Source organism: Panthera onca, chromosome A1 (assembly GCF_046562875.1).
Source record: "Panthera onca isolate mPanOnc1 chromosome A1, mPanOnc1 haplotype 2, whole genome shotgun sequence".
Lineage (NCBI taxonomy): Eukaryota > Metazoa > Chordata > Mammalia > Carnivora > Felidae > Panthera > Panthera onca.
This window is the reverse complement of record NC_138339.1, coordinates 59,050,910-59,070,235: the sequence shown is the minus strand read 5'-3', so window position 1 is coordinate 59,070,235 and position 19,326 is coordinate 59,050,910. Positions and strand designations below refer to the sequence as shown.

General features: G+C 49.5%; 1 protein-coding gene across 3 annotated transcripts in view; it reads left to right on the top strand.

Moving 5' to 3' along the window:
• The window catches only part of SLIT3 (slit guidance ligand 3), a 687,161-nt gene extending 668,574 nt beyond the window's left edge, over window positions 1-18,587 (top strand). For all 3 annotated transcript variants that reach the window (XM_078446678.2, XM_060634984.3, XM_060634985.3), the window contains exons 32-36: window positions 1,616-1,746; window positions 9,380-9,534; window positions 10,683-10,968; window positions 11,775-11,983; window positions 13,959-18,587. In XM_078446678.2, the coding sequence (XP_078302804.2) occupies window positions 1,616-1,746; window positions 9,380-9,534; window positions 10,683-10,968; window positions 11,775-11,983; window positions 13,959-14,194 (1,017 nt within the window). In that variant the 3' untranslated portion in view covers window positions 14,195-18,587. The remainder of the gene's footprint in view (window positions 1-1,615; window positions 1,747-9,379; window positions 9,535-10,682; window positions 10,969-11,774; window positions 11,984-13,958) is intronic.
• Window positions 18,588-19,326: the final 739 nt, after the last annotated feature.

Below are 19,326 nucleotides of genomic sequence, written 5' to 3'. Positions count from 1 at the left end.
CCCGCTGAAAAGAATAGGATAGGCTCCCCAGAGGCAGTGGTAACTAAACTGAGATCTCAAGGATGAGTAGGAGTTTGCCTGGAGAAGGATAGAAGAATGAGGGGCTGGCAGAGCAGGATGAAGAGGGGATGCCATCTAGCCTGAGACATCAGCATGTACAAAGGCCCAGAGGCACAAACAAGCAGGGCCTTTTTCAGGGAATGAAAAACCACTTAGTAGGAACCAAATTCTTTTCCAGCTAACTTCTTTCAGGTTCCTTACCTGTGGACCTGAGCAAATTTATTCCAAAATGCATTTCTGGGTGACCCAAATGCAACTGGGAAGGGTGGAGCAAGGATGGTATATGGCTGAGAAAGAGCAGGCTCTGGCCCCTAGGCATTCTGGGGAGGAAGACCCCAGAGACACAGCTAGAGGATGCAGCCCAGTGAGTGGCCCCTGCCACATGGCACTAACTATGGCCCTGCTCTCCTTCTGCTCATGGACACTCTAGCTTTAAGCTTATGGTGAAAATACTTGTTCAACACAGATCTGTTGCATGCCTCTGCATGCCAGGCACCATTGCAGGTACTGGGGCTGCAGAAATGCACAGAAAGCTCAAACTGCCTCACCTTGTGGAGCCTCCAGTCCAGTGGGCAGGCGTCTGAGATGAGGGTTGACCCTGAACACACACACACACACACACACACACACACACACACGAAGGAAGCTCTGGGTGTGTCAGCCCCTCCTGGGTCCTCCTCATTGCCCTCCTGCCTTCCTCCCTGCATCCCACCCACCCAGGGACCTGAATGTTGGGTCCCAGCTAACCAGAGCAGCACCTGTGCCCCAGACATCCAGAGGGTCCATCAGACCACCTGCTCCACATCCATTCCTTTAAGCTGCACTTGTGCTGGGCGATGGGAGTGGACAGGCTAGTCAGACAACCCCAGCCCTGCAGCGGGGTGTGCCCTCTGGGCAGCAACTTCTGAAACCAGTGTCTCTCGGCCTTGGCAACACATTAGAATCATCTGGAGAATGCCTAAAATTGTCTTTGCCTGCCCCCTCCCCGACCTTGAGAGTCATATGTAGTTGGTTTGGGGTGAAGCCTAGACAATGATTTTTTTTTAAAATTCCCCAGATGACTCTTAACACAGCGCCTAGTTCATAGTAAACACCGAATGAAACGGTAATTGTTAGCATTTTGTTTATGATTGAGATTATACAGAGAGACGGAGGCCTTGAGAGGGGCAAGGATTTGAGTGGGATTACATTGTATGCCGGTGGGAGAGGCTAGAGTAGAGCTTGGGGTTCCTCACACACACACACACACACACACACACACACACACACACACACACACTAAAATAGTGTGTGTTATATTTATCTTATAAGTGTATACATAAACAAAGTGGCTCACAGTGAGTGCTCATTAAATAGTTATTGAATTGAATTGCACCATCAGCATTTGCTGGAGTAGAAGTATATGCCCTCTAGCAATTTCCAGACCAGACAAAGGAAAAAATAGGGAAATGAACTCAGATCTGGGGTCCATTCAGATGCCTCCCGGAAGAGGTCTCTGTGAGGGGGGGTTGGGAGGCTAGTCCTCAGGGGAGCCCTAACCCACATGCCTCTCCAGGTGGCCACTGACAAGGACAACGGCATCCTTCTGTACAAGGGAGACAATGACCCCCTCGCGCTGGAGCTGTACCAGGGCCACGTGAGGCTCGTCTATGACAGTCTGAGCTCCCCACCAACCACAGTGTACAGGTAAGGACCACAGCCCCTCCCGCCAATGCTCACAGGTCCTGCGTCTTCCCTCCTGCTTCCTGCCCTGAGAGAAGATGCCAGGGCCACTCTGATGCCTCTTCTCCCTGCTGCCCTCCAAGCACACACACTCAGAGTGGCTGGTGGGAGGGAGAGGGGCGGTGCTGGAGGAAGAGGCAGGAGATGAAGGCTGACCCCACAGGGAGATGACACCTCATTACCATAAGATAAATGGCCAGCTGGCTACCGTGCAGAGCTGTGTGTGCCAATGGGGATGAGGCTGCTTAATGAGGTGCCCTTTTCAAAATGTCATCCTCATCTTTTATTAGTTTAAGAAAGAAAACAGGGGGAGATTAGCATGCAACTCAAGGGGAAGAAATTCCAGAGCACCGAGGGAGCAGGACTATTCCTTAAGTGACTTTCAAACTGTTCTGAAGGATGGTTTTTCCTAAACTTCAGTCTTTCCAACAATCGCCCTGATTTTTACAAAAAGCTTGTAAAAATATGGTATGTCAGCTATACTGTTACTTAGCAGGTTACCTTACATGGCCTTTAAATGTGCTCACTCTCTACCCTGAGCTTCATCTCAAGGAATATCGTCTGTGAAATCACAGATATGCTAGCTCAACGTTAGATTTGTTTCTACTTCTCAGCGGAATAAGTACTAAACACAAAAAATCATTTTAGTCATAAATATTTTGTAATAATTATAAAAATAACCATTGAGATGAGAAATGTTTGTGTTACACCTAAAAATCACATAAAACTGCCCGAGGCAGGAGAGCCATTCCTTGGGGGGAGAGCACCATGCGTGAGAAGGGCCCGCATCCCAAGGCCAGCCTTTCCCCTCTGCAAGCAGGAGCACATTGGTTAGGATTGGGGAAGAGCAGCAGTTTTCAGACTAAATCATTTATTCAATCAAAACTTTTCTATTGAACTCAAGAATATTAAATACACAGAAGCAAAACTGTCCTGCAGGGGCTGGAGAGAGCCAAGCTTCTTCCTTCACACTTCCTCTCATGAAAACCCCCAAAACAGCACCTACAAACCCAGTCGAGAACCATTGGTTTAAACCAGTGGTTCTCAAAGTGTGGTGCCAGGGCTGCAGCAGCAACGCACCCAGGAACTTGTGAGATGGGCACATTTTCAGACCCCACCCCACACCTACTGACAGAAGCACTGGGGTAGGGCCCAGCCATCTGTTTCAGGGAGCTTCCAGGTGATTCTTTGCACGAGCCTGAGAACTGTCAGCTCACGCAGGAAACCTTCCTGGAGAAGGAACCATTTATGCTAGGTCTTGATGAGAGGGAGAATTTATATGAGCAGAACAGGTGGGCAAGCAGGCTGAGGGGACATCACTGGCAAGCCTAGGGGACAACACAGGGGGTTCGACCAGAGCAGAGGTTCACAGCAGGGGTGGGTGGAGGGATCACTGACCAGGCTAGGACAGTTGGGTACAATAGATGCCAGGAGAAGGAGCTGTCACCAGTGGCTTCACGAGTTCCCTGGAGTCAGGGCCTCCCAACATCTGTGTTTCTGGAGCCGCTGGTCATGGGCCAAGTGGACAGAGAGCCTGGGTGCAGGGCCTGGGGCAGCCTGTCACACAGCCTGTGGTATCAGACACATCCAGGTTTGAACAAGGTATTCGACCTCTTGCCTCAGTCTCCTTCCCTGTGTACTGTGGATAACAGGACATACTTTTGCAAGAGGAGGGCAGGATGGGTGGGGGGGGGGGGGGCGTTTGGATATTGAGGGTTGGCAGATGAGAAAGTGCTTGGCAAATTGAACCTTTACATGAGCATGTCAAGGACAGAAGGTGGCAGCCAGGCTTGGGGAGGGGGCTGGGTTCTGTCCAGAGCTCTGTCCAGAGCCCTGTCCAGAGCCCATCCCAGCAGAGCCTAGCCCTTCCCTCACACTGATGTTAGCTGCTGGGGGGAGGGGGGGTTGGTAAAAGCGTGATGTTGTTGGTAAGAATGTTGGAATGCTTTTCTGCTGTCTGAACCAGGTTGTGAAATAGGAACCCAGAGAACTACTTTCCCCTATAGAACTACTCTCTCTCCTTGTCAGGGGGTCAGTCGGCTGAGGGTTAATAGGGGGCCCTGGGGAGACCCCAGGCTCTTCCTTTTATCCACAGGAGGAACCCAGTGAAGTATGCCCATGCCCACAGGCGAAGCCTAGTGACAGACTCTTAGTGCCCTTCAGCTCACAATCCCGAAGGGCCCAAGTCTCCAGAAATCCCATTATTTAAAATGGGTTTCTTCCAGTCTTCTGTGTGGCAGCACTGGCTTTGCCCCAGTTGTGCACTCTTTCACTCAGCAAACCTCTCCCAGGCACCTTGCATGGACCAGATCCTGGACTAAGTGTGGGGGACCCAGAGTTAAGCAAAACACAGTCCAGGGAAGAAGGCAGGTGTGTAAACAAGCGATAGTCACATGGGCAGAATAAAATAGGTCTTGCAGAAGATACGGGTGCATGCTATGGGAGCAGACATTTCTGCTTGGAGGACTAGGGAAGGCTCCCTGGAGGAAGTGGTAATGTTGAGCTGAGGCTTCAGCGGTGGCTGACAAGCATTTCCACAGGTTGCCTTTCCAGAAGGCACTGGGCTGGGGGAGGCCCATCAGTATGCACAGAAGCCATACTGTGTGGGACTGGGGTTAATAGAGGGCACAGGATCACTGTGGTGACCCCTGGCCACCTAGGAAGGCCTCCTTAGCCTCAGGGCCAGGGTGCCAAACCAAAGGTAATAATCAGGGGAGTTGGCAGCTTGCAAAATTCTGCCCACTGAGGCCCCATGGACAGCCCCAGAGTGAGAATGAACCACCGGTGCCCCCCAGCAGGGAACCACAGGTCTGGAGCAGCAGGATTCTGAGCCTCCTCTATGTGGGAGCCTGGTTTGATTCATCTGCCTAACTATAGCCACAGGGGAGTGCTGGCGCTTCAAGGTCTGACCCCAGGTTCCAGGGCAAATACACAGAAAAGCCTGTCTTTGCCCCTGCCTGCCTGCCCCAGAATGGGAACAGGCTGCACTGTTCTGTAGTTCTGAGACTTGTCAGAGGAACTTCAGGCACTATTTCCTACCAGAGAGGCCAAGGGGCCAAGTAAGGGAACGAACCTGGGGAAAGCGGACTGAGGTCTCCGTGGGAGTGTGAAGAGTGTGGTAGCCTGGGGAGCACAGGCCTTGTCCGAAGGGACAGCTGACCTCTGCCCCAGGAGATGCTGCCCCGTGGGAATGCAGATCATCAAGGAGCACTAGAAACTCGGGGTTTCTATGTGAAATAGCTCAATGTTCAAAGGTTGGCCAAACACCACAAGAGAGCTCTCTTTGGACCATCACACATGCTCCCTGAGTCTTATTTACCATAGTCCCATCCATTGCCAAGGTCTTTGTCTCACTTGCTCCTCACCACAAGCCCTAGGGTAAGCGTCATCACTCCTGTTCTAGGGATGAGAAACATGATGCTCAGGTGAAGTTTTTGGCCCTAAAGCACACAAACCAGTAAATGGCGGAGCTGAGATTCAAACCCAGGTCAGGCTCCCACCAGAACCCATGTTCCCACTGTGCTGGGGCATGAAGGCCAGAGCAAGAGAGAGTTGGGGCCATGGTGGTCCAGGAGTTGGGGAGTTGCTGCCCTGCAGTCTTTGAAGTCTCTGACTTTGAAGTCTCTGACTTCGGCTTAACTGAAATCCCAGGGACTATTTGATCCTGCGAGGCTCTATTGCCACCTAGTGGCCACAACTCAGCACCCAGGTGAGCAGGCCCAACAGCACCTGGAGGAATGGCCCACCAACCGTTCACTCCCCGGGGAAGTACAGTCCCTGGTTTAGGAGCTTGCGTTTCAGTCTGCCTCCACCACTTCCACTTTAAGTCTTTGAGCTGGACACCTTAAGTCTCCAAGCCTTAGGCCTCTTATCTCTAAAATGGCAAAAAAATTGTATGTCTCGTTTAGGGGCTTGTTAGGGTTAAATGAGAGAATGCAGGTCAAGTGCTTAGCACAGAGTAGCACAGTGCATAGTCCTGTAGCACCCAACATACTCCCACTGTTGATATTAAAAGCAGAATAGAACTCCACATGTCCTCATGCCGATCCCACACAGAAGCCACCCAGCTAGCTCTGACACCTCCAGTGCTCTCTACCTCCCACTGGATGCTGGTTCATGTGGCCCAGTGCATACTGGGAAAGACTCTCAGAGCCCCACTGAGTCTTCCCTGTAATCCCCAAATCTCTCTCCAGGAGACAAATTAGGAGGCTTGGAACCACAGTGGGATCATTTCTTTTAGAGTTAACAGCAGGTGGTTTGGGTTGGAGTTTTTTGTTTTGTTTTGTTTTTTTACCCCAATCTTTTTTCTTATAGCAGCAGAGTCATTTTTCTCGTTATATACTTCAAAGGCCAAGATTTAAAAGGTGGGGGGAGGCGGGGAAGTAGGTAGAAATGGAGCCATCCTGATTTGTTAGATGGCGGTGAGAAATCACAGCCTGCAGTCCCCTCCAGGGACCTACAGTGTGAAAACCATTGGCTTTAGCATCATTTCCAGGAGACCCTAATAAAGATGTGCCAGGAAGGCAACCTGTCAACCCATGAGCACCTACTGGCGTGGGTTATGGGAGGTTTAGATTTGGAATCCATACTGACTTTGAACCTCAGTTCCGCCACTTCTAGCAATGTGGCCTTGGTCAAGTTACTTAGGTTCCCTCTCTGTAAAATGTGGCTCTCATGAGTGCCTTCCTCAGAGATGGTTATGAGCCAGTGGAAGCAGACAGAAACCCAAAGGCCTGGGCATCTGGAAGGTTGAGAATCAGTAGAAGAGTTCCTCCAGGTCCAGTAACCTGCTCCCCAACTTCGTCTCTCCTGCCACACCCAGCTCCTCCAAGCCTAGGATCAGGGTGGAAGAAATCATCATTCCACCTTTGAGTGCTTGCCAGGTGTCAGGGGCCCTGTGTTGTCAATCAGAACTCAGGTCAACATCATCACCAACCCCATAGCATGTAAGTGGGCTTGCCAAGAGTCCCTCAGCTGGAGGACCCAGTGTGATACCAGATCTCTCCAACTCCTGAGCACGAACTAGCTGAAGGGTATAGCTGGAGGAAGGGACCTGCCTTATGGGAATCAAGAGAGGCTCTCCACACAGCCAAGTGGCTAGGGCACTGAGGAGCCTAGCACTTAACTGGGGGCAGGAAGGGTGGTCTCACAGTCCTCTCTGCTCCTGCGGCTCCTGCCAAACCACTGTCTCCAGGCTGGGACCCTCCATGGAGGAGCACCAGGGCCTGGACCAGCGCATGGAGTGCAGGAAGGAAAAAAGGAACAGACTTGGAGCAAGTGGCCAGGAAGGGGTTAGTGGTATGTGTTTGCTCACTGTGTCTGTGGGTGTTTATAATGGGATAGCGGCTGCCTCAGACTCCCTGAATTTTAATATTGGAAGGGAATGCCAAGACCACCCACCCAGAGCTGCAGCCTCTCTACAACTCCTCTCTAACAGGTGGCTGCTCAGCATTAGTTACACACTTCAGGGGAAGGGGAGCTCTTTCAGGACAGCATCAATTTACCAAATGGTTTAGGGATACAGCTGCATGTTCTTGCATGTATGTTTAAAAAACTGTGTTAGGGCTCAAGGTCAGAGTTTGTGGTCTCTGCACACCAGCCCTCATTCCCCCACTGACACCATCATCAACTCATCTGCAGGAACACAGGTCTCTGCCTTATCCTCAGCTCACTACTTAGAGTAGCTGGAAGCTACTGAAATAGAACAGCTCCATCTTCTATGGCTTCTTGGCTCCCCATCACAAATGACATCCTCCAATGGACTCTTAGCTATCACTCCACCCCCCACTGCCCTATTTCTTGACCTGACCTGACACTACTATGTTGGTGGTTTGATTTAAAGGAAAGGCTAAGGAAATGTGGGCTCGTGATGGTACATGTCTGTACTGTTTGCCACTGGTCTCGGTGGGCGAGTAGGTGGATGGATGAGAGACAAGTGATTGGAAGGATAGATGATGGTTGGATGATAGGTAGATGGGAGAGTAAGAAAGTTCATGATGGGTTTGGGAAGGTCTTGGGCTCCTGCATGCCCCCTTCTACCAGCACTTTCTCCCAGAGATCAGCACAAGAGCAGGAGTCAGGAGGTTTGCAGGCAATGGTCGGTTCTTATCGTCGTTAATACTCTGACACTAGTGATAATGGGTCACATTTTCTCAATAATTTACAGTGTAAATTACAAAGTCTTGAAAGGACTTTCAAGTACCTCCTCTGATTTGATCATTGCAGTAATTCTGTCAGGTTGTTCTCCCCCTTTTACAGATGAGAAGACCGGAAACCCAGAGGGGTTCTGTTTCTGAGTGGCCACACTCGCTGAGTGGCCACACCCACTGAAAAAGGGGCTAGGACAGACTCCATGCTTTCTCCACCCCACCCCAATTTATCCTCTCTTCTCCCAAGCATTTCTCTCACCTCTTGGCTGAGATTTCTAACTCCAGGTCAGTCGTTGAAGCTGTCCCTGCCTCCCAGGTAATCGGTGCCATCTCTGGCATAGGATCCTCTTGTTGGATCCAACTTACTGGGGATTTGCCAGGGAGAACTCAAGGGGAGAAGGAGCCTCCATATTCACCACCCACATTTGAATGGTTAAGACAGAGTTCAGCGTCCTTCTCAGAGAGCCATTTTCAGGGAAGGAGTACCATATCCCCCAATACCTATCACCTGCGCTCACTTCTCTCTCCCAGGCCCAGCCGAGGATCAAGTAGTGGAAAGAGCAGAACTTTATGGAGTCAAATGTTTTGCCTATGAATTCTGTCTCTGGAACATACTAGCTGGATGACCTCAGACAAACCCCTTAACCTCTCTGGGCCTCAGTCATCTTAGCTGTGAAATGGGATATCTGACACCACTTCATAGAATGATGGTGAGGCTCAAATAATAGCAGAGAACCATTTAGCCCTGTACCTAGCTCTTGTGTCTCATAAGCCCTTGGTGACTGCCTGCTGGTACTGAGGGAGGCGATGGGAAACGGGCATGCATGTGGGCTTTGATGCTAGATGCACCTCAGTGTACATCCCTAGCCTATGGCTTATTAGTTGTGGGGACTTAGGAACATTATTTAACCTCCCTGAATTTCTGTTTCCTCGTTTCTATAATTCTGTAAACACGTGAAGCAGTGTTGTGTGGTAATATTAATCCAAATATGGCGTGCATACTTCTGATGGTGCATGAGACGAATTTAGGTGGGACGAAGACACTGGTGACATTTTAACTGAGAGATCACTCTTTTCATATGTACTAGGAAAAATATATACATCATACTGAAATAGTCTTTTCGTGGACAGTATTCCTTCCCAGAATGTTGGCCTTATTATATCCTTACTGGTGTTTAAGGGGGAAATGGAGCAACTGAAGAAAAATTTAATGAAATAATGGTTCCAGTGGCATGCAGTAGAGCAAAAATTGAGAAGGTGGTCGGAGGATGGAGTTTGCTTACCTCTGTAAAACACTGGAAAGGAATGCAAACCAATAATGATAACCATGAACCACTTGTGCTTCATGGTTGGCCAAGTTCAAATGCTGGCCACGTTCACAGCCCAGGGCCTGGCTACAGAAAGCATAAAGCAAACCCTCTGATTCTCACCCCTTTTCTCTTGCCCAGTGTGGAGACAGTGAATGACGGACAGTTTCACAGTGTGGAGCTGGTGATGCTAAATCAGACCCTGAACTTGGTGGTGGATAAAGGAGCCCCGAAGAGCCTGGGAAAGCTCCAGAAGCAGCCGGCAGTAGGCATCAACAGCCCCCTCTACCTCGGAGGTAAGGCTTTTCTCCCCTCCCATCCCCACCACCTACACCCCCCACCTATGCTCAGGTACCCACACCCAGGCCCACTGGCTGGGGTTCCCCTGCTCTCAGCATCCACTGCCAAAACAAATGACATAAGGCTTCTTGGAGGAAGTGGCAAGTAAGCCAGATCATGGGGAGGAGGAGAGGAGAGAAGACAGGGCTCCTTCTGGGAAGCACAAGTGGTTCAGGAATGATGGTGGGAAGAGGCAAAGATGGAATGGGGAGGGAGGAAATAGAGACAGAGTCCAAGCCCCATGATCTGCAGGGGTCATGTTCCCTCTGTTCTGCCACCATGTCAGACACTGGGAGGCTCAGGTGATGCATGTAGAACATGTTTGAGATTAAAGTCATATAAAGGCCAAAAAGAAGTAGCCACCTGTCTGGCAGAGCCTAGACCTGAAGTGCAGCCCAGGACCTGTAGATGTCAAAGGGTTATGTGCAAAAAAAAAAAAAAAAAGTCACCAGAGCAGCTTGTTCAGCACAGAGATTCCCAAGACATCCCTGCCAAGGAGCCCAGGAATCTGTATTAACAGCCAGTCCAGGTGCCAGGGGTCCAGGGAAAGCCTTCAGTCAAGGGCAGTCCCAGAAGGGACACAGTTTGTCCCCCTGTGAAGACCCCCAAGGTTCCACAGATCAAGGCTGCTTGCCCAAACCCCTTCTCTCCCAAACTCTAGCTCTCCAGCCTGGTGCTGTGCAGGGCTAGGACAAGGGATGGGGACAGGAGGACCTGGTGGGAACAGTAGAGGAATGGGAGGCACCATCCCTTCCCTGCCTAGAGGGTGGGCCTCCTCCATCCAGCTAGTTGTGGCCCTGTGACTAGCCAGCTCATCTTTTTTTCTAGACAAGCCCAAAATAGAGATTTTAGAAATTTTCTATATTTAAAAGGTTGGCAACAAATTCACATTTTTAAGAGTCAAAGTGTAGGAAAAAGGACACAAGTCCTTCTGTGGACAAGGTCCCAGGTTTTGGGTCCATTCCCTCCATCTGAACATCGGAGGCCCAGAGCTGTGAGCACTTAACTGTGAGCATGTAGAGACCTCCTCCTTGCTCTGAGGGGAAGTCTGGGCTGGTGGGCAAGGGAGGGTCTTCAGGCGGCTGTGCTGGCGCCCCTCCCCCAGGCATCCCCACCTCTACGGGCCTCTCAGCCCTGCGCCAGGGCACGGACCGGCCGCTGGGCGGCTTCCATGGCTGCATCCACGAGGTGCGCATCAACAACGAGTTGCAAGACTTCAAGGCCCTCCCACCGCAGTCCCTGGGGGTCTCACCAGGCTGCAAGTCCTGCACTGTGTGCAAGCACGGCCTGTGTCGCTCCGTGGAGAAGGACAGCGTGGTGTGCGAGTGCCACTCGGGCTGGACCGGCCCGCTGTGCGACCAGGAGGCCCGCGACCCCTGCCTGGGCCACAGGTCAGTGTCCTGAGAGCCTAGACTCCCTGCCTGGATTCAGTCCCTCCCCCCACCCCTTCCCCACCCAAGAAGCGGCACCGATAAAAGCTGGAGGAATTGTCAGACTGTCCACAGGTCCTGCTTAAGAGGTCAGGAGCTTACACAGCCAAACAGCAGGTCCCACTTAGAGACCTCGGTGTGTGAGGACCTTGCTGAGAACACCAGTCTCTGGCAAGTGACCCTTTAGAACCTGTCCAGAGCCACAGCACATACCTACATGACTCTGGGCAGATGCAGCCCCATGAGCATTTGGCTTGGCAAGTGGAATGAGGGTGAATTTCAGCCTCAACTTCTCCATCTAGGAGATGTGGATAAGACTGTCTTCTACATAGAAGCAGCAGAAGAGAGGTGATTGTAGAAAATAAGAATGATGCCAGGTATACAGCACTTAGTCCCATGCCTGGCACCGTTGATGATGGTGTTGGTAATAGTTCCATTGCTATCAGTTAAGATATGGCAATTAAAATGTTCTGAGCTGTGACTTGCCGCTTGGATATGTGAGTTCTAATGCCTAGAGAACAGCAAGCCAGCCTCATGGTCACAGCTGGCAGTGGAGTTTGGGTGATGTGAGCCTCCAGCTGTGGCAGAGTAAGACAAGACTGCTGCTCAGCCGCTGGGCTAGCAGAGGACAGACCATGGGATGGAGAAGACCTAAGGTTCCACAGCTCTGGGCCTGCTGGTCAGAGCCTGGTCCCTGGCTGGGCTGGACAGAGAAAGCCTCCAGCAGCACCGTCTCTGCCCCTTCTCATTCTCTCCTCTGCCAACAGTTGCAGCCATGGGAAATGTGTGGCAACCGGGACCTCGTATGTGTGCAAGTGTGCAGAGGGCTACGGGGGGCCCACGTGTGACCACAAGAACGACTCCACCAACGCCTGCTTGGCCTTCAAGTGTCACCAGGGGCAGTGCCACATCTCAGATCGAGGGGAGCCCTACTGTCTGTGCCAGTCTGGCTTTAGTGGGGAGCACTGCGAGCAAGGTGGGTCTACTTTGTGCCCAGGAGGGGGAACCTGAGAAGGGTGCAGGGGTCAGAACTGGACCCCAGAGCCAGACTGAAGTTTGAATTCTGGCTGTGCCACCTGGAGGCTGCATGACCTTTGTCAGCTGCTTTCTAGAAAAGCCTCTGTTCTTTCATTTTGAAAATGGGGGCAATATCCTACATTGCTGCAGCAGTTGTCTATTGCTCTGTAACAAATTAGCCCCCCAACACAGCAGTTCAAACCCTCCTTACTCTCTTCCCCTCCCCCAGCCCCTGTAGTGCATTTAAAATTTTTTTTTAATGTTTAAGAGGGAGAAACAGGGGCACCTGGGTGGCTCAGTCGGTTAAGCGTCCGACTTTGGCTCAGGTCATGATCTCGCGGTATGTGAGTTCGAGCCCCGCGTCGGGCTCTGTGCTGACTGCTCAGAGCCTGGAGCCTGTTTCAGATTCTGTGCCTCCCTCTCTCTGTGACCCTCCCCCGTTCATGCTCTATCTCTCTCTGTCTCAAAAATAAATAAACGTTAAAAAAAAAAAAACTTAAAAAAAAAAAAAGAGGGAGAAACAGAATGCAAGTGGGGGAGGGGCAGAGAGAGAGGGACACACAGAATCCGAAGCAGGCCCCAAGCCCTGAGCTTTCAGCACAGAGCCTGAGGTAGGCTCAAACCCACCAATCGTGAGATGATGACCTGAGCCAAAGTTGGATGGTTAAACAACTGAGCCACCCAGGCACCCCTGTAGTGTGCTAATATTGAAGTAAACAGGAAAATTAAGACTAGATTGTATTAGAATTCAAATCCACCTCCCCACAGGGGGTTATTTTCCTGCGTGGAAACTGAAGTCTTCCTCCCTGCCACTGGATTCCTAGGCAGACCACCTTGTCTCTAAGGGACGCTCACATTTATATCTAGTTGAAATACTATTCAACCAAAACTGATGTTTTTATAATTTTTATTAAATATTTTGAAACATGATTTACAGAAAAATTGCCAGAATATGAAGAGCTCCCACCTTCCCTTCACCAGATTGCCCAATTAACATGTTGCCACATGTGGTCTCTCGCCAACCACATTCATACACTCGTACACTCGTTATCTTGTAACAATCTCATAATTTAGAAGAATTATATCAAGCTTAACAAAATTCATTAAAATGCATAAAGCCCTTACTCACTCACAGTCTCCTCTGAGGCTCATAAGCTGTGAGGCATAGGAAGGACAGGGAAATATATCACCATTTCCAGACAAGGAGACAGGCTCAGGGATAGTGAGGGTCTGGCTGATGGCCAAAGCCAAACTCTAAGCTCAGTACGGTCTTCCTCAGTGCCTTGCTGCAGCCCTCCTCCCAATGTCGTAGGGACAGTGCAGTCAGAAGATGAAAATCCAAGCAGATCTCACCTCCAGCAGCACTTTCCAGAGCCACATCCCTGGGCTGCAGCAGGCTGTTTGCCACGTTCTGTTCCTATAGAGCATCCACCTCTGTTTATCATTACTTATTCGGTCATCGCTGAAGTGAACAGACCTAGATGCTGCACCAGTGGGGACTGGGGCAAACCAGACACTTCCTGGTTTTCTGTGAAGCCAGAAATCCCAATATTTAATCTCCTGGGGTTTTTAATGGTGACATTTAGCTCAGTTTCTAAGTCTAGGTGGCACATCAAAACTGAGGCACAGGAGTTAGCCCACCATCTACTACTTTGCCACATCGAGTTTGGTCTTGGAGTTCCTTGAAGGAAAGGATGGGGCTTGTTTTTGTCACCATTAGATCCTCAGGGCTTAGTCATAAATCCAGTAGAGAGCCTGGCCCAGGAAAGGCCTTCATAGTTGTGGAATCATTGGGCAGCTAACAGGTGGGAGACAGAGGGATGAGTGAAGACGTTCAAATGGTCTTTACACCTCAAACAGCCTACCCAGGAACTGGCCCTGGCCTGTCGTCGATGCCACCAATGCCCTGACCTTACCTTTTCTACCCTCTGCAGAGAGCCTGTGCCTGGGGGAGGTAGTCCGAGAGGTGATCCGCCGCCAGAAAGGCTATGCGTCTTGCGCCACAGCCTCCAAAGTGCCCGTGATGGAGTGTCGTGGGGGCTGTGGGCTGCAGTGCTGCCGGCCCACCCGCAGCAAGCGGCGGAAATACGTCTTCCAGTGCACAGACGGCTCCTCGTTTGTGGAAGAGGTGGAGAGACACTTGGAGTGTGGCTGCCGCGCATGTTCCTAAGGCCCTCTGCCCCCCCACCTCTCAGACTTCAGCTTCGTGGGGCTGCGACAGCCACGTGGGACCCCCTCGAGACTCGAGGTGAAGAAGTGGATGCTGGAGAGGAAGCAGAAGAAGAGAATATTAAGTATATTGTAAAATAAACAAAAAATAGAACTTATTTTTATTATGGAAAGTGACTATTTTCATCTTTTATTATATAAATATATCACACCGTCTGAGTATATGTACCATATAGTGAGTTATTTTTACCAAGTCTTGTGTTGTGTATTTGTCGTGTTTTTATAAACCGCTGTTAAAAATTTTAAGAAAAATAAGACTAATAAAAATGTTTTAAAACAAAAGGATAAGAATAAAGAAGTGATAGCCTGTCCGAGGAAGAAGGAAGTTTTTAATGTGATGAAACAGTATCATGGCAGCAGAGATACCAAGACCTGCTTACTGAGCTCAGGAAAAGGAATGATAAGAGGAAGAGAAGGAAAAGATTTTTCTTTGTTTCTTCTTATCTTTAATGACTGTTTTCTCTTCCCTAAAAGCACCCAGCTTTTAAGTCCTGTTTGCTGAGGCCCATCCTTCCAGGACAAGCTTTTGTACCCCGGCCACATCAGACTCGCGGTTGCCGCCCCCATCTGCCCCAGGCCACCAGCGGGGTCTGGGCCCTCTTCTCCCTCCAGGCTGGCCCTGGCTTCCACCACAGGGCTATCCGAAACTCTGCCACAGCCTTCATCTGAGCCTGTTTTGCCAAATTTTAAAACACCGCCTCTTTTCCTGACCCTCTCCAGGTGAGTCAAGGGAAGAAGGGATTATGCCGTCTCCTCAGGCCCCAACCACTGGTCCTTCCTTTGGAAAGTTGTGCACCGTCCTCTTCCCTCCAACGTCCCACGAATTTCACATTAGAATGCAGTACTGGGAGAGCAGGCAGCCAGGAGCCCAGCCTGCCCACAGCCTGGGTACAAGTCCGACTCTGGAAAGTTCTTGGGGGATCTTCCTATGGGAAGCACAAGCCTCTGCCACCAGATCCTCCAGACCACCGTCATATTGATGACAAGTCCTTGCCCATCTGCAACACTTCCCAACACATATCCATACCGCACCATATTTTATCCATATGAGAAGGGTAAAGCCATTTAGCCCCATTTCACAGACAAGGAAACCAAAGCCTCTCTCAAACTCTGTGTCTTGTCTTAAGCCACATATCTGATAAGTAGAAGAGCCAGACTCAAAAGTTCTAGATTCCTTCTCCAGAATGGTGTAAACAGGAGAAATTCAGGTAGTTTAAGTTCATGAGACAAGCCCTACCAGGAGAAGAAAGTAGATATTCTCTACTGCTATTTTTCCTGCTCATGTCCATTCCTTGTTCTGTTCCCCCAGTATCCCAAGTTTCTAAACAGAGTTCTAGGAGAGCAAAGGCATACCTCCTGATGGAGACTTGCCCTGGCCTCTCTCCCTACTCAGTCTAGTGCAGAGGGCTCCAGGGCTCAGCTGCCCATCTCTCACTCATCCCTCCTTTCCCCTGGGAGCCTCCCTTGCAGAAGTGTCAGGGAGGAGAGTGTGGGGCTCAAAGGACCTTCCAGCACTGAGTGTCCTCAGAGGAGCCTAGTGGTTCTGTGAGTACCAACAGTGGGCCAAAGGCTCCAAAAATCAGGAGGGAAAAAGAAAAGATGGAAGAGCACAAGGCAAGTGGCAAATAAGGAGGGAAGGAGGAAGAGAGAAGGGGGGGGGAGGGAGGGAAGGAAGGAAGAGAGGGAGAAATTAAATGGAAGAACTTACTTAAAAATATGCATACTTAGATTATATTCCAGGTACTTAGTGTACCTCATGATGGATTTGTTTCAAATAGTAATAGATTCACTTAGTATTTACTACATTATACATCAGATACCATTCTATATTATATATATACACACACACACACATATATAGGTATATGTGTGTATATGTATATAATATTCATTTAATTTTCAAAACAACCCTGCAAAGACATTACTAACCCATTTTCCAGTTGAATAAGTTGAGGCACAGAGAAGTTCAGGAACTTTCACAAGAGCAGGCACCTAATAAACTGTAGAGCCAGTATTTAGGCCCAGGTAGCCTAACTCCAGAACTTACTCCTCACGGGAAAGAAACATCTGCCTTTAAGAATCCTACAATCCAGGGCAAAAACAATCATGGGACAACTGCTTTATTATAGGAGTTCCCTGATGGCAATATGAACAAGGGAAGTGGATGTCCAGAGTTGGAAGTCTCCAATTCTGGATCTTTAAGGATGAATAGGAGTTTGCCAGGGGGTTGAGAAAGGGAGTTAATCGCCCAGGGCATAGCCTGTTAAAAAGCAGTGAAACAGGAAAAGACCCGGTATGTCGGGAACAGTCAGAGGTCGGGGGGGGGGGGGGGGGGAGCAGGAGGGTGGGATGCTCACTGGGGAATAGGAGTCAGTGGGGAAGATGTAAAGGCAGAGGTTCAACCACTAAGAGCCACGTGTGGCGAGCTAGAATGCAGGGACCCAGCCGGGTTTTTGAGCAGGGGGAAGGTAAGACATGCTGTGTTTTAGGAAGAGAACTGGGGGCAAAGTCAAGACAGGCTTGGGAGAGACAGGGCTCCACCACCCAGAACGGCTTGGGGGCTCCCAGTTGTTCAGTTTCTTGTGGCTAAACAATGCTGATTTCCAGGTGGGTCCCCAGAGTCTTCGCGGTAGCTCAAAAGTTCTGTCCTGAGATCTGCCCAACACCCCTCCCTATCCCTCATGCTCTGCCAGCCCACCCCACCCAGGCAGGTAAACCCTAGGCTTATTCTACCACCAATACTCCTAGCTGGCCTCTCTCCACATGACATAAAGCCCACTCAGCCTGCCATCTTGAGAGCCCACCCCAGGGTCACTGACTTCTCCGGGAGGACTCACCAGGCTGCAAGCTTTCCCTCTGGCTCCCCCAATGAACCCAAGTCCTGCCTCTGTCAATCATGCCCCGGGCCCAATCCTGAATCCAGCAGCAGTCAGCCACAAAGGACCAGGTTCTTAGTGTAGCTTGAGGGGATTTTGAGTCTTCCCCTTAGTTTTGGAAACCCTGACTTTATTAAATGCCTAAACAATATCATTAAGAAAATTGTCCCCAAAAGGAAGTTTTTCTAACAAATAGAGATTAAAACTCTTATTTCAATGGCCAAATTCTAGAAACAAAGTCCCAGAGGGCAAGAAACATTTAGTGAGGTAATTTGCATGCTTAAAAGTATGGTTCAGTGTTTGTGTGTGGATACGTACACATGTGAAAAGGGGGGTTAGGCTCTGTTTCGCCCTGAGCAGGAATCAGGCAAAGGAAAAGGGAGAATCCCTTTGACTCAACCAAGAGATCCTAAAATGGCTGATGAAATGATGTATTTAAAAGTTATTTGTAAAGTGTAAACTAAAAACCTTTAATGTAAGATGTTATTACCATTGTTGTTGCTGCTATTCACATGCCAACAGGCTCCATGTAGAAGATGGCTTTGCCTTTTCAATTTCAGAAAGGAACCGGAGTCTGACACTTCAGAAAGAGGACAAGGAAGAGGGGGCAAGGAAGGGGAAAGAGATTACCTAAAGCCAGAGAATGAGAGGTAATCCCCCAGAATGACCCTTAGGAACCCAGGAGTGGCCAGGATGGGGCTGGAGCTAACCTTGCCTTCCACCATATACAAAGCTACTTTGAACCCTAAGGCCAAGCAGCCACCCATTGACTTTGCTGTAAGAAGCCCCTAGCATAAATGGGCTTGCCCCTCAAAATTCACAGGGTCTCAGTATTAAAGCTGAAGGAACCTGAGGGAATCCCTGATGAGTGATAAACCTGAGAATCAGAGAAATGGAAGGTCTAAACCAGAGACCAAGGTCATCGAACAAGTTAACACCAGAAACAAGAAGAGACCCTGGTGTCTACCCAGGCCATCATTCTTCTTGCTACTCCACCATGGGCATCCAGGAAGACTGAAATTTGAGAAAGACCCTGTAATACCTTCTAGGTGGCCAGGAAAGTACCCCCCCCCCCAAACCCTTCCCAGACAGTGCACTCAGATGTCTGGGAAGCTGGGGCATGGCATGGTTTGGTGACACTTACCCATATATTCTAGTCTGGATTAGTGCCAAAGGAAATGCTTGGGGAAAGTTGGTGAAAGATGCCAGCTACCAGAGAAGCAAAGACAGAATTGGGCATTTGGCAAAGCTTATTTCTCTAACCCAACAATAGATTCTAAGAGGAAAATTTTTTAAGATGTTTTTAAAAACAATGCTATAGTGCCACTTCACCGCTATGGGATAAATAATGTACATTTTTTATGCAACAGACTGTCATATTCTGATGTCATTAAAATAAATGGATGAGTCACAGGAGAGCCTTCAGATGCTCTTGTGAATACCAGAAGTTCAGCCCTACTCCCTGGTGTGTGTTTTATTTTTACTGCTGACCTTCACTCCCTGGGGCAAAGATTACTGTAATTCATGGGGTTTGGGCAAGTCTGGTGTGGAGTTAGTGAAAACAGTTGGTTTCTTGAAGCATGAAGTGGGGAAAAAGAGATCCAGAGTTCCCAAGAGACATGGGAGAGAAGGCCCAACACATGGCTTAAAGTCTGCAGGGCATGTGATTTGTATGGTCACAGACTGCCAAGGGTCATGGGGAAAGATGCCACTCCAGTGCAGAGAACACTTATTAAGATGTGGAGGAAGATTTGTCCTGGGCACTCCAATGCCTAATTAAATCCCCTCCTTTATTCATTCTTTCTCAAGCATTTTCTGAACATCTATGTGCCCAGTACTGGTCTAGGCACTGAAGACTACACAAAAGATGATCAAGACAAAGTCCTTGTTCTCCTGGAGCTTAACTGAGTGTCAATCAACAAATAAGTAAAGATAATATCAGATAATATTAAAAAGTAGAGATGTACTGGTGGGTACTTTCCACAGTGAAGTCAAGGAAAGCCTCTGTGACAAATTGAGACAGGGGGTGGATGAAGTACCAAGAAATGGAAGGAGGAAGCCTGACCCCATAGTGCTCACTAGATAATCTGCCCTCACACAGGTGTATCCAAGGGAGGTAGAGAGCTTGAGCATCTTAGTAGGCCAGAGGTGATGACATGAGTGAGACAGCACTATGAGAGGGCTTTCAGGGGTGAGG